The 14,986-nt window shown below is 37.2% G+C and overlaps 1 protein-coding gene across 1 annotated transcript; it reads right to left on the bottom strand.

Moving 5' to 3' along the window:
* Positions 1–155: 155 nt before the first annotated feature.
* Positions 156–13,824, bottom strand: gnb4b (guanine nucleotide binding protein (G protein), beta polypeptide 4b). Its single transcript, XM_017724791.2, has 10 exons — positions 13,643–13,824; positions 9,432–9,539; positions 8,067–8,105; positions 6,843–6,949; positions 5,420–5,483; positions 4,362–4,524; positions 3,511–3,577; positions 2,230–2,431; positions 1,926–2,142; positions 156–543 (listed from the first exon to the last, which is right to left on the bottom strand). Exons 2-10 carry the CDS (start codon positions 9,486–9,488, stop codon positions 437–439), a joined length of 1,023 nt encoding a protein of 340 aa, XP_017580280.1. The 5' UTR covers positions 9,489–9,539; positions 13,643–13,824; the 3' UTR covers positions 156–436.
* Positions 13,825–14,986: the final 1,162 nt, after the last annotated feature.

Genomic DNA, 14,986 nt, shown 5'->3' with positions numbered 1-14,986 from the left:
AAACCGTCATGATTTTCAGAAACACTGTAAATGAGGCATCCCAAAACAAGAGTCAGAATCAGACCTACAAAAATATATACATTACCATTGTATAAGTGCATATATATATATATATATATATATATATATATATATATATATATATATGGCATACACACACACACACACTAACTGTACATATATACCATATTTATATTCATATACATATGTATATACATATATATATGTACATATAACACAATGATGCCTCTATTGTTTCTCAACAACCCAGCTGTCTGACCTCCGTCGAGTCAGTTTGGCCTCTTCACAGGAATGTGGCGTTGTGAATACAAAAGGAGTGCTGCAGCAAGGTAGAAACAGAGTGGTGTTCTCACAGCTGTGATCTGTAGTGGGGTTGCAGATGGTCAGTCCTCCATAAAGTCCAGGAACTGTGAGATCAGTTCCAGATTCGGAGGAAACTATCCCATGAGCCTGTGGCCACAGCCATGCCATCATCAGTCACTCCTAAGCAACTGACCCTGTTGTCGTGACCGGCGAGGACACCTAAAGAAGAATAAGGCATCAATGAGTCATTTTACTATTGCAGTGTTTTGTTGCTTTCTTTTTAAGCAGCAGAGGAAGCGATGCTGTAAATGTGGGTGTAATGTAACCCAATTGAACCTCTTACTTAAACTGCATAAAATAAAATCTTCAACATAAACAAAGTCATTCAAAGTGGCTTAATGTGAAATTGTTAATTCTAGAGAACACAAGTAGCTCAAATTTCTTCACAGTGGTGGTGACAGGAACAAGAGGTCACAATATTTGCCCCCTTTTACCCTGTTCTTGAGTGGTCAGGACCCCCATGGACCCTCACAGAGCAGGTACAACATTGATGTGGTGGTTGTGTGTTAGTGTGTGAGTGGATCAGACACAGCAGTGCTGTTGGAGTTTTTAAACACTGTGTCCGCTCACTGTCCACTCTATTAGACACTCCTACCATGTCAAACTACCATGTAGATGTAAAGTCAGAGATGATTGCTCATCTGCTGCTGCACAGTTTGTGCTGGTCATCCTCTAGTCCTTCATCAGTGGTCAAAAGCTGCGCACAGAATGCTGTTGACTGGATATTTTTGGTTGGTGAACTATTCTCAGCCCACTGAGGTGTTTCAAAACTCCAGCAGCACTGCTGTCAGACGAGCACAACACACACTAGGTATATATACACACACAACTGACATATACATACACACATATATATATATATATATATATATATATACACATATACACATACATACATACACACACACACACACAGGGTATGTCGTGGTCCTTCCATTATGACATTTACATACTATATATATATATATATATATATATATATATATATATATATATATATATATATATATATATATATATATAGGTATATATTTTCAAATGATGTCAAAAACTGAAAAACAACAAAAATAGATGAGGTTTTGTTCCGAGAGCAGCATATGTGTGAATATATATATATCTTCTGAGTTGATATGCATGTACATGATGGAATGCAATATCAATTGTCACATACCAAATGCATCTATAGATATAGAATTTATTTGACTCTTTTACACACATTCATCAAATTATCTTGATGTTGGTCATTTCAAAAGGAAATAGGTTTTTAAAGTTAAAAACATGTTTTAAAGAAATCTAAACTGCCCTTTTTTTTTAAACTTGTATGTGTCTGGTCATAAACGTTGCTTAGCCACCTCTAAAACATCTTCTGATCATTGTGCACCAGTGAGCACAGAATAATATTGCCCTCCCATCAGCCACACTCATCATCAATATTAGAAGCTATCACTGATGGAAATTTGTCACAGTGCGTGGTGTTTTCCCCATTCAAGTTCACTGTAAAACCTTTACCAGAATAAGAGGATAAAACCTCATCACTTCACCTGCGCGCTCGCCTTTCAATGTATCCCAGACGTTGCAGTTGAAGTCATCGTAGCCCGCAAGCAGGAGGCGACCACTCTTGGAGAAAGCCACAGAGGTGATGCCGCAAATGATGCTGTCGTGAGAGTACATCATGAGCTCCTGGTCAGCACGCAGGTCGAACAGCCTGCACGTGGCATCGTCCGAGCCAGTAGTGAAGGCGTTCCCATTAGGGAAAAACTGTAAGACCACAGGAACTGAGTTCACTCAACATGCCACTATGCGTGAATAAGGAACCCTCATACAGTGTGTACACAGGATACTCACACAGACAGCGTTGATATCGGAGACGTGGCCGGTAAAGGTCTGCCTGCACATGCTATCTCTAATGTCCCACAGTTTGGAGGAGGCGTCACAGGCTCCAGACACAAACGTCTTGGAGTCGGGACTAAGCGACAGACTCATCACGTCGCCAGTGTGGCCTGTGAAGGTTGTGGCCTGCTGGCCTGTCTCAATGTCCCAGAGTGCACTAGAGAGCAACAGTGGTCAATCAGATATGTTTACTTAAAGCGCACATGTAAATAGGATAAAAGGCTAAAAGGCTAAAAGGCCTGAGGGGAGTAGTACACAACAAAAAGGGCTTAATACAATTCAATCTTTGAGATGTAAACCACTCTGAATGGGTTTGTTTATGTAAATGGTTCACACTGTAGAGAAACTAAACATGAACAGCAATTTTATTTACTATTCCAAATGATCAATGAACCAACGTGTTTTATGGGTAATGCTTATAATAGTAAAATAGTGGTAAATCACTAAAAATAAGCATGTTTTGTTCTGATACTAGCCAGATACTGTCTTGAAGCTTTAGCTCACAATTGTAGTATCACAGACATCAGGCCATGTACACTTAACCACTTCATGTAATATCTTTGTGATATAACTTTCAGAAGCTTTGAAGGGATAAAGATTGGATTATACACACACCAACATGGGATAATTTAAAAAACAACAATTAAATAAGACAAGCCTGAATGGAATCAGACTTCTGAAGAATTTCATGCTTCTAAAAACTACATCACAAAAAGTTATTACATGAAATGGTTAGAGAAAATGTTTTCAATAGTTTTGATATGGCCTATAATTATATAATTATAATATAATATATATAATATATAAATATAATTATATTTAAAAGCACATTAAATGTCAGAGAGGTACGTGCAAAGCATTGTGAGAAAAAAAAATACATATGTTTTTCAGAGTGACCACCACTGCACCACTCTCAGAATTACACACCAAGATATATATGGGATCACTGGTGGTTTTGAATAGTAAATAAAATGGCTATATTTGTGATGCAGACATCATCACCCCTGGTTCAAATCCCTACCACTCTAAAGAAATCAGTCAGTAAATTTGCTACATTGAAGCATTTGACATCAAACCATTCTGAATAACTTTTAAATAATGATTAAATAATAATAATTTAATATAGAATTTATGAAAAATCAAAGAAATCCCCCTCTAACTCAAAGATATGTATCTGTGCTGCAATATATGGTGTTGACTAAAACACACAGGATGCAAAACACAAATTCTGCTTACCACGTGGTGTCTCCAGAGCTGGTGACAATCTGGTTGTCATTCAGAAAGCGACAGCAAGACAAATAGCCTGTAAACAAGAGCAGGAAAAATTAAGACCCATAAAACATCCTTGTTTACATCCTGCATCTTTCTCCACATATTACTGTCACATTACTGGTCAAAGGAATAAGAAACTTATGACATCAGTAAAGAAACTGGAGAGATCATGTGCTGTGAGTTCAACAGAAAATTCTTTATTACAACAAGAGGTGGGTAGTAACTATTTACATTTACTCAGTTACAGTAAAACACAAATGGATCTGTACTCTCCTGAGTATATTCTAATCACAATACATCTACTCAAGTATGTTAGTGAGTAAAGGAATATACCATATACTCATTTTATTTACATTTTAGTTCATTCCTTTAGTGAATTTAATTAAATTGTGTTTTGCTGGTGGCAGCATCTGTCCTGCTCTGAGACTGGTCACACCTCTTTGGAGATTTAGCATTTTAAGAGAGAGAGAAGAACACAGCTTCTGTGCTGATATTTGCTGGATTTACTTAAGAAGTTCCACAGCTCTACAAGTTACTTCTGACACATATTTGTGCACTTCTACTCAAGCTGTTTTTTGGGTAGGTCCTTTTACTTTTACATTAGTCATTATTTTTACTCCGGTGTTAATACCTTCACTTGAGTTTAGGCTACTTTACCCACCTGAGTGTAATTTATAACAGAAAATTCCTAATTATTACTTGCATTAATCCACATATACGCACAGTACACCATTTTGGGGGCAGTCAGCTGGTTTGAAATAGCTGGTGTGCCTGCCATTGTGCTAGTTAAGATGCATACACCTTTGTGTCCTTACCTGTGTGCCCAGGCAGTTCTCTGGTGACCCTGACGTTTCCCTCACGGGTCTTCAGACTGTAGATAGAGCAAATGTTGTCCAGGCCTCCGCAAGCTACGTAGCTGCCCGAGGGTGCATATGCACAGGTCATCACCCAGGAAGAGCGCAGGGGGATTGCATGGACCTGAGAAACAAAACATACAAAAACTGTAAAGCAGGGGAGCAATATTTTACATCTGATCTGTGCAATATGCTCAGAAACATTTTACCATAACCCTTTAGCTATGTTCAGACAGGCAACTCAAATCTGATTTTTCAGCTTGTCTGATTTGAGTCTGCATGGCAAAAAGCTACGTGAAATCTGACTTTTTCTAATCAGATTCAAGCCATATTTATAAGTGGTTTCAAATCTGATTCCAGTCGAATTTCTGGATGCGACTCGTTTGATTAGTCAGATCGGATTTTGTGTGTGTTTATTTTTAGCACAGCAAATCATGACTTCAGAATATGTGACAAGACAGTCAGTGGTGCATATTTACAAATTAAAGTTTAAACACAGAGAGCGGAAGTGTTTAACAGACACTTAAGTAACATATTTTTCCCCTTGTAGTTTACAGTGACTACTTTAAATCTGAACTTAAAAAATCTGTCTGAATATCACTACTACAACCTATAGCTTCCTGTGAGTCTGATGACCAGGTAAACCTACACTAAAGTCATGTTCTGTTCATGCTGTAGTTGATAGAGTGAAACACTGCTGTGAAATATAGCATAAGTTTTGCCCCTACCCGTTCAGTGTATGCATGTGTGCATTGTTACTATGGCAACCAATGTAAGCAATGTTTAACAGGTAGAAACAATTTTTATACTGTTGCTGTTTTTTGTCATTGCTCGACTGCAGACTGACGATACTGAAAATACATAATTAACTGTAATTAAACATGTAATTCCACAATTACAACTGAAGAGCACAGTTCATGAGTAACTCTCGACCTCTAAGGGATAAAAGGCAATTAAAAGATGGTTAAAAGATTCACTCAGACGGAAGCAAGTGACACCTCAGCATTATGTTACACTACCTTGTTTGTCGTGTAGCTGTCCCATATGATTAATTTGCCATCCTGGGAGGCACTGACAAGCAACCTAAACACAAAAGCATAAGAGAATGACAGCCTGAAAAGAACTGATAGTGTGTTCAATATGTGAATAATTTAAATGTAAATAATTTAATACTGGATGCTGTAATATTGTGATGCTAAATACTAAACTCAGTAATCATCTCCACAGTGCTTATGTTTAGCTGCTATTTCACGTAAAGAACATCTCTCATAGTTGGGTTGTAGAATTGGGCAAAATAATTTAAAAAGTAGTGATGACTGAATATTGAAAACATTGTTCTAAAAAAATTAGAAAACATTTACAATATATATTCATAAGACACATGGGGAAAACTTGTAATTTTTTTTATTCACACTGTTCCCTGCTGTTATTCATCGGCAGTTTTCAAAATGTCATTCTTCTGATAAGATGCTGCAGAACAGTTGACATTTAAATGAAGATAAAAAAATTCAACATTATTTTGGCTCACATTCTTCTGTCAAAAATCCACAATGTACTATATCCACTGCTGTCTCAATAATTTAGCAAACAATTTGCCATACACCAACAAAACAAAATTGCAAATTTGACTATAAACAGGGCAGTTAATGTCATTTCTAGCAAATGGTGTATACGTAACTTCCCATGAAATGCATGCAGGAGTACAACACTGATGTTAAGCTTATTACTCAAGAATATGTTCACTACACTGTTCAATTTCTTCATTCTTCAAAAGAGCTCAGTAACACTGAGATTAATAACTGGCTTATCAAATTGATTTATCAGTCTACTCAGGCTTCAGCACAGCTCAGTAAAGCTGAGATTAATAACTGGCTCATCAGATTGATTCATCAGTTCACTCAGGCTTCTGCAGGAACTTCAGTGTTTGCAAAGAAGCTGTTTGTTGAGCTACTTTTGAGTATTTAATACTTCACAACCAGTTTGATTTTAAAATATTTAATATAAGTTTTGTGTTTCTTTAGAAGATACTATGAATTCTTGATTTAATGGATACGTGTTCTAAAAGTGTTCTTCTAAAATTATAAAAGGTAACTGTACTCTGCATACTACCTTTACAAAATATAACTTGAACTGAACCCAGCTACTTATTTATGTGTGCTGACTACATATTCCACATACCTATATTCTGTTACATCCCAACCCTGCTTTTAGTTATATAAAAGGCTTCCCAGTCCAGACAGACAAGGGAAGAGTCATTCCCCACCCAAAATAGAGATCCATTTCAGTAGAAAACAGGGTGGTGCCCATTTGAGCTACAGTACAATAATGCATAATAGAAGAGTGGTGCCACTAATATGTCTGTGGTTGAAAAAGAAAAAAAAAAACTAGACTAACAGACTCCTCCTCAGATCATTCAGAGTGAATCAGGATACAAACACATACCTCGAGTCGCTGCCCCAATGCATGGCGTAGATTTTGGCTAGATGACCCCTAAGTGTACGCCTTGTCCTCATCTGTATCCGTCCTGCTGAGTCCAGACCAGCTGTGATCTGGCAAACAAGCACAAAGACAGGACATATTGCTACAATGAAGGTATAGTAAGCCACATACATTATATATATATATATATATATATATATTTTTTTTTTTTTGTTTTTTTCCCGCAAAAAAACAAAATTAGTAAAAACATTGTAAAACATTTCTTTAAAAAAACTTTTTTTTTTTTCACAGAAACAAAATGTTTTTCATTCCAACAGAAACCTCTTCCATTCTCCAGTTGGTAGCAGGTAGAATAAAAGCCTGCTTAATGACTTTCTTCTAACAGTGTGCATATTCTAATATAGTGTGCTAGTTAAATACTCAGTGAGTGTTGCATTTATTCAATAAAATTTTAACCAGAATTAACTATCATCTGCAAGAATTAGCAATGCTGCCCCTAGAACTCTTGATACATGGATTCATGTAATATCTAAAGTCAGGTCCCTTGTGCTTGCTTAACTATATGCTGTGTTTAAGTAGTGAAGGATGCAACTACTTTCTCAGGTTGTAGCTATGACTTCTGTTTTTATGTTTGTAGGTCCCATGTGCATGTGGATCAGGCTGGAATGGGGGATTGTTTTTCTTTAAAAAGGAAATAAAAAATTAATTACAAAAAAATTTAACCAGAATTAAATAATACACTGTTACTGAACTATTTTAAATTTTATTTGAAAAAGAAAAAAATTCAGTTTGTTCCCCATTGACCATTTCTAACCCCTGATTTATGGTGCATCAGTTTTTAAGCTAGCCTCAGTTACTCATGATGGTAAACTTGGACAATGCCCTGCCCTTAGAGCAAGGGTGGCAAACTGTAGTTCTGGAGGGCCCGTGTCCAGCACAAAGATGTGTCCAAGTAGAAGAAGAAAAGAAAGAAAGAAAGAAAGAAAAAAAAAATATATCACTAAACTGTGCTGGACTCCAGCCCTCCAAAACTGGATTTTTCCATTTTTGCCTTAGAGGAAGCCAAAATAAGTATACAGCCACCTGACAATACAACACTGACACATCCAATTACTTCACTTAAATAATTTCTTGCCATCTTGGCAACTGGGACCAAGAATTAATTCCAGCTACTTCTACTATTCACGCTAGTACATAATTCTACTTATGAAATGTGTTCCCACATACCTGTGAAAGAGTCGAGTCACTACAAGCCTTTCTGGCATCCTGTTTAGATAAAATATACAAGAAATCACATTAAATTAGTACTAACTGAGGAACTTCACTGCAGGAGCAAACATCTGCCATTACAACGATTTGCATTAGATTTTTTGGAAATGATTAAATGCATTATGAAAAGTCAGGTTTTACCACAACTCCACTTGATTATATTATTTTTGTATGATAAATGATTTACACTGTAGCAGAATAGAAAACGTTATGCAACAGTTAGTTCCGGCCATGTAAGCTGATTGGTTCTAACAAGAAGTGTTCTAACCGTGCTGTTAATTCATCACAACATCTCGTTTTTTCCCCCCAAAAACACTATCACTCCGCTGAGATGCCGCTGCTAAGCAACGACTCTGACAGCTGTAGAAGGCGCTCCAGCCACTCGAACGTTTTTACTTCTTATGTTGTGCACAAACAGAAAATTCAGTAAGAATAAAAACAAATTCTGCACCTGTTATTACAACTGAGCAAGCTTTTCAGTCAGCAGCTGTGACAGAATAACACCTAAACAACCTGGAATCAGCCATAAATAAACCGAATACCATCCGCCAAACAAAAAGTGCTGCAACATGCTTTACAGACTGGCTGGTACAAAACAAGGAGCTGGAGAACGAACTGCCGACTGTGCAGCGAGTGAACAGAGTTTGTTAGTCTGACGTAGCAACAAGCTGTTTGTTAAGGAACTGCTAACATTAAAGCATACTAAAAGCCACGTTCCCGAACCAATTTATTTATTTCTTACTTTATTTATTTAACTGTTATAAAAGCAATAGAACACTCAAGGTGTGTTATTGCGAATAACAACACAGCTGTGACGACTGGCTGGAACAAATCACAGCCATGATGTTATTTTGCGATAACACACTCCCTCTCGTGTTCTATTGCTTACAACAGTTGTTCTGACCACACAATCCGAAGGGTTCCCACTGGTGTTGTTACAGCTGACAATAGCAAGTTTTTACCACACCCGTGTATTTCTGCTCACTAGCAGTTGCAAAGTAACAACAATGGTCACTTTACTCCAAGCTGCTGGAATTACTTTCTTGTGAAAAAACTGCCAAAATTAAACATATATATTAGTGAGTGTCAAGACCTTTTCTTTACTTTGGAAAATTGTTGTACAAAAGCAATGCAACATCATGACATCTGGGATAAACTACTTCTAATCTCTATATGCATTTATGCTTCTGGTTCATATTTTACATGTTTACTTGAGCATGTACTTTTACTTCTTTTAATTGGTTAGAACTGCTTTAAAAAACAAAGCAGCTGATGCATCACAATCTTTTTACCCCCTAGTACGAGCTCCTTGCTCTCTCTTACCCGGATTTGACTGCGTAGCTGCTCGGCTTCCTGCCGTAACTGCTCCAGTTCACTCATTGTCCCTGTGTGACACACAACTCACCCTCAGAGGAGATGACCAGCTGAGACCTGCAACACATATAGACAGCCTTAAGACAGCCACTCCTATTAACAGTGGGGGCTTCAGAGGACGACTTCTTAACCCCTAATGATCCATAAATGGGCCAAAGAGACCATATAAGCAATTCTATTTGAGATGATTTAACAACTCAGCATGGTGTGAGAGAGGTTTGTGATGATTTAGGCAAGCAATTTGACAAGGCTAATTGGTGCACATTAGTAGGCCACCCTTCGTTTCTGCAATTTCCAGTCAAAACAGCTATTAAATTCTTATGTACTACATCAGACATCTAAATATCTTTTCTTTTTTTTTATATTTACTTGACCATGTGATGCCTTTTTTATGGCTTCCATCCTTTTCAGAAGACTTGCTTTTGGTTTTTCAAAGAAATCTGCAGGGATATTTTTCCACGCTTCCAGTTCAGTCTTAGAAGTCGGTTGCATTTTCTGTTTCTCATAATTCAAGTAATCCCAAACACATTCAATGATGTTGAAGTCTGGACTCGGAGGTGGTCAGTCCATTGCTATGAGAACATAAGCAGCATCTTTGTTCTTTGGGACTCATTCGTCAACTGCTCTTACTCAAGAGAGCAAATGTAAATGTCATGAACATGGCAGACTTTGTCTTAGGATCTTTCTTGAGAACAAATTCAAGAAAAAGGACGATACCTCTCCAAAGATGAAAGCTTTACGTGCCAGTTATCTGATGGTTTTGCTCTTTTTTTTTTTTAAATGCCCAGTTGTTAATTCCTGTTTTTCCCCCCACCTACTTTAACGTTCCTTTTTATTACACAAGTGAATTATCTTAAATCTAATCTCCTGAAAAATAAATATTTGTTTGAATTGGAAATTTCATAAATGAAAGGTGATCTCTAACTTTTTAGCACAGTACTGTATATTAGCCTTATAGATCCAGTGCAAAACTGGAGAAGCTAATTTCACACAAAATCATGACATGGAGTAAATTGTCTTTAACTCACAAAGAATCTGATTTCTTAGAAAGCAGACAGATGATGATGCTCTGTCAAGAGGAAGACACTCAGACAGGATGGACAAAAGGGTTGCTCAGCACTGGCAGCCCATTGTCCTTTGTGTGTTGGCACGACTTGGCACTTGCTCACTGAGGAAAGTCTTAACATACCGTGCTCATACCTCAAGCTTTAGATCAAAGAGTTTGTATTTGAAGGCTAATCTTTGTGTGGGTTGTAAACAAAGCAGCTTTTCTTAGATTTAAAACACTCTGTTTTCATTATTCAGCTCATCTATATATTCCATATCCAGGCCCAAGTTACTGTACTATTCTTGCAGTTCCTGGGATGTCAACAGATTGGAACAGGGAAAGTGGGGCTTTACCTGCAAAAGTAAACTTACTGCATGCACTGAAACTGCATCACTGTAGTCATCATACATCACATTACACATTATAGGTCTCATGTCTTCTAAACAACATTAAAGGAGAATTCCTCCCATTTTTCAAAATCTCTGCACAATTCAGTTGTTGAGATGTAAACGTCGTTCAGAGCATTCTAATGTGAAATACACAGAAACTTCACCAGCAAACCTGCACATCTTCTGAATTGTATATGTAATGTTGAAAATGGTAAAACAGTGGTAAATAAAAACTATCAAAACTACTGGGAAGCAATGCCTCAGGAATCATACAATGCATTTGTTACCATTCATTATGCAGCAAGTTTGAAAAATCAGTGGACTTTTAGATTGATGACATGAACGCTGACTTTTCCCCCACACAGTCCGTGCCAGTGTTTGGGGTTTTGTGACACTGCATCTCTTTCACCAAATGAAATACGTGGGTGTTGGGTGATTGGTCAAGAATTTGTCAGGAATACAAGTGCTGACCATTCATTTACAGTCCCAGGGAACATAGAATAAAATAGTCTGTACGATACTAAATGTGTGTGTTGTACTGAACATCTTGTGAAATCTGAATGGAAAATATAATATATAAATGATAAACAGAGCTTAAAAAAATGAAACCATTTTGTGTGGCAGGGCAGAAGATGTCTGCCTTGTGATTGGCAGGGGGAATGTTTACGGAAGCTTTACCCAAGATTAGGACCACCCACGTTACATTAAGAGGAGAGACATATGGTAAAATATTATATTGATTATTTATTGGCCATTGCAACACTATTCAAAGGCTATACTTAGTACACGTTAGTTTACTGTTTGCCAACAAATATAAGATCAACCTAATTAAAAACAAATTTAGGTTCCTTGGATTCCTCGCAAAACGTTCACTACCCCTCACTAATATTCTTCATTGAAATTATTTGTTCTACTCAAAATGCTACATTAAAAGAGAACCACTATAAAAATAAACCACACTTATGTCAGCTTCTTTATGATTGGTTGACTGGTTTCACTAACAGTAAACTGAACCACCTGTAATTTTTAGATGGACCATGAGTCAATTGTCTAGTTCACACCCAAGTACTGCTAAGAGTTCACACAGAGCAAATTAAAGAAAAAGTAAACTGATCCGCACAAAACACAGCAGGTGAGAAAACAGCAGGAAAACAAAGCCTGCGTTAACAGTACAATTATTAAATACATTTATGCCTAATACCCCTTTTCTATAAAGGTTTCAGGACCTGTTTAATAAAGAAACAACCATACCTTAATCAGTGTCACAAGAACTGATAAGCCAACCTTAAGAATGTTGTAGGTCTGAATAGAAGCAACCAGAAGGAAAAGATTTAACTCCTGTTTGTTCACTTTAAAGTGAAAGTAAAAGTGTTTGCTATATGATAAAATTGCCAGCTTATAGGCCCAACCTGTTCCTCCCGACTTTCAGAAATGTGTTCATGGTTGTGCCTTTTGTTAAAGCATAAAAAATTTCAATATCAAATAACACAGCTTAAAGTAGGATGCACACAAATTGTATGCCTTTTTTATTTTGAAATAATTTCATTTCTAAGATGTAAACAAAGCCATTTAAAGTAGTCTGTTGTGCAATGCATTGTAAAGAAACTTACCGACTATTTACAGTAGTGATAGGAACCAGGGGTTGAGAGGTCTACAACACAAGTATTGCCATTACTATTAGTTAAACTACCATGTCTTCTGAGTTTTCATTTATAACAGTGGTAAATCTGGAAAAAATAGGTTTGTAAACAGTTTTCTCTGGGAACTATTTCCTTCACAGCATCCTGCAGGTTAAATGCTCCTCTGTTAATGGATTTAAATAAAAATAAATTTGGCAATTTTTTTTTCTCAAAATCATCTATAAACACAGTATGTCTCAGACATCAGGCAGCTTATTCATCACCATTATAGTGTAATAACTTTGTGAGATAGATTTAACAGACATTAAACGCCTCAGACGTCTGGTTCCTATCACTACTGCTGTGAACCATTCTGACTCAAGTTTCTATAGAATGAAGCATTTCTCGCCAGCCCACTCTGACTGACTTAGTTTAGTTTAACCATTTGATTAAGCTGAATTTTTAAAAAAAGTGACCGAATCCCCATTTAAAGACAAAACATTTATCGATCCTACTGAATTTCTGTCGCTCTTACCGTGGAACCACTTAGTAATGACTCAAACTTCCTTCACGGATTTTGACATCTCAGAAAACCCCGAGAACTCGTCCAACAAGAACGCTCTCCAGCTTACCAAAGAAAAAGATAAGTGTGGCGAAAATAACGACGGCAGCCGGTTTATCGTTTATTATTCTCCCTTATTAGACTGCGCACTAACCAACATATTAGCTGTGCATTAATACAATCCAGTCTCCAGCTGAAGAGACCGCAACAAAATAGCTATTAGTATGAGGCTAAAGTTGGCTTCTTATTCGAATTTTCCCGTTCCACCTTAAACGGTGCAGCAGTTACATTCTGGCGCCATTTAAGGTGGAACGGGAAAATTCGAACAAGAAGCTGGCGAAAAAGAAGACTTCAGCTTCGTCTTTTAGCGGAGATTTCAGCATTTATATCACAGAGCTCAGTAAGGACATACAGCGTGACAGCATTTACGAAATCCCAGGCTACAACTTGTTGCTTTCGCCCAAACAACAATCACGACTGAAAAGAGACAGAAATCAGAAACAGACCGCGACTAATTTTAACGCCTTTAACGTTAACATTACCTGAGACAAGCTCTTCTGGGCACGTCGTACCGGCGTGAAACGTATTTCAAAATCGACACATAGCGCTAAAGGTAAAACAAATGACAAAATAAAGACTTAATTTGAGTAATTTGGAGACATTTAAAGGGCCACACACTCTCAGCTCGCTTTCCACCGAGCTGCTTCTTCACCACACCCATAGAGAAAACGGGAACATGGCAACAGCAGCGCCAGAGGGGGAGACCACACAGTACTTATTTGAGGCGAACTAACATCACGCACTGCGATTATAAAAAATCAACATGTCGTTTACTTGCGTTTTATACATGTTCAAAATTGATGTAAAACGCAGTGGACTCGCTTTTGAGGCGCCTGTTTAATCATCTCGTGGCAGTTTGGCGGCCCCTCCGAAGCGATGGTATCTTCCGTCGTCTGCCTCAACAAAACGAGAGTATGAGAAACAGGAAATGGATCAGTCACGTGTTAGTGTTGCTGTTTGGACGCTCTCGTTGAAACAGTTGTATTTTACTGTCGGCGTCGTGTTAATGACATCCTTTAGCTTTTTAAATCATATTTTAAGAGTGTCTGTTTTGTAGTCACTCATAACAAAGGGCATCTGTGGAATATGGTATCGTTTTACTGAGGCTAATATCCGTGCTGCACGTGTGGCAGAAACTGTAGTATGAGCCAGTGGCCTATCAGTAAAGTCAAGAAATCGGCTCGTAGGAGCAGTAACTAGATGTTCATAATCATAAAGGCCATAACATTCTTATTATTAATCTCTTAACCTTAATTTAGTACACCAGGGCAGAAGCCTCGGAGAATCTTGAGATCTCTTTGAAAAAGTTGTGGACATATTCTGATCGATTTTTGTTCTTACTATCAAAGAGGGGCACTTGAACGTTTTACATAGGCCTAGGTTTTATCTAAGTAGTGCATTACTGAACAAATGTTTAATGGTCCTGTTAACATCTCCTCCTGCTTAGATCAGCACAAAAAAGCCCACTTATTATTTATTCAATTTACAGCCAGCTTGTTGATATGACTTCATGGTCTTGCATTTATTTTGTAATACAGGTTGTAAACATATGGATGATGATATGTGATGCAAAATAAACCCTAGAAAGCATATTTTTATGGAGATCTTGCATGTATAGATAAGTATATGGTAAAAATGTGAAGCTTCTTGAATTCTAAATACCATCTTATCTACTAATATGTTCATTTGAAATGTTCCTCTTTTTTTTCTTTTATGCTTTGATTTTTGGATTGGTAATTCTGTGATCCTTACATACATACAAAATCTGATATAGTGCAAAAAAAGTTTTTTTTTAAATTATTTCTTCTAGGCCACATCAAAATCAA

This window comes from Pygocentrus nattereri, chromosome 15 (genome assembly GCF_015220715.1).
Source record: "Pygocentrus nattereri isolate fPygNat1 chromosome 15, fPygNat1.pri, whole genome shotgun sequence".
NCBI classification, from domain to species: Eukaryota; Metazoa; Chordata; class Actinopteri; order Characiformes; family Serrasalmidae; genus Pygocentrus; species Pygocentrus nattereri.
This window is presented reverse-complemented; position numbering and strand designations above follow the sequence as displayed.

What these genes read in the sequence shown, in the direction of transcription:
- gnb4b (XM_017724791.2), bottom strand. Translation starts at nt 9,488, where the DNA reads ATGAGTGAACTGGAGCAGTTACGGCAGGAAGCCGAGCAGCTACGCAGT. An exon ending in GTGACTCGACTCTTTCACAG is followed by an intron (nt 6,950 to 8,066) that starts GTATGTGGGAAC and finishes CTTGTTTGCCAG; the next exon opens with ATCACAGCTGGTCTGGACTC. An exon ending in AGCTCTGGAGACACCACGTG is followed by an intron (nt 2,432 to 3,510) that starts GTAAGCAGAATT and finishes GTTGCTCTCTAG; the next exon opens with TGCACTCTGGGACATTGAGA.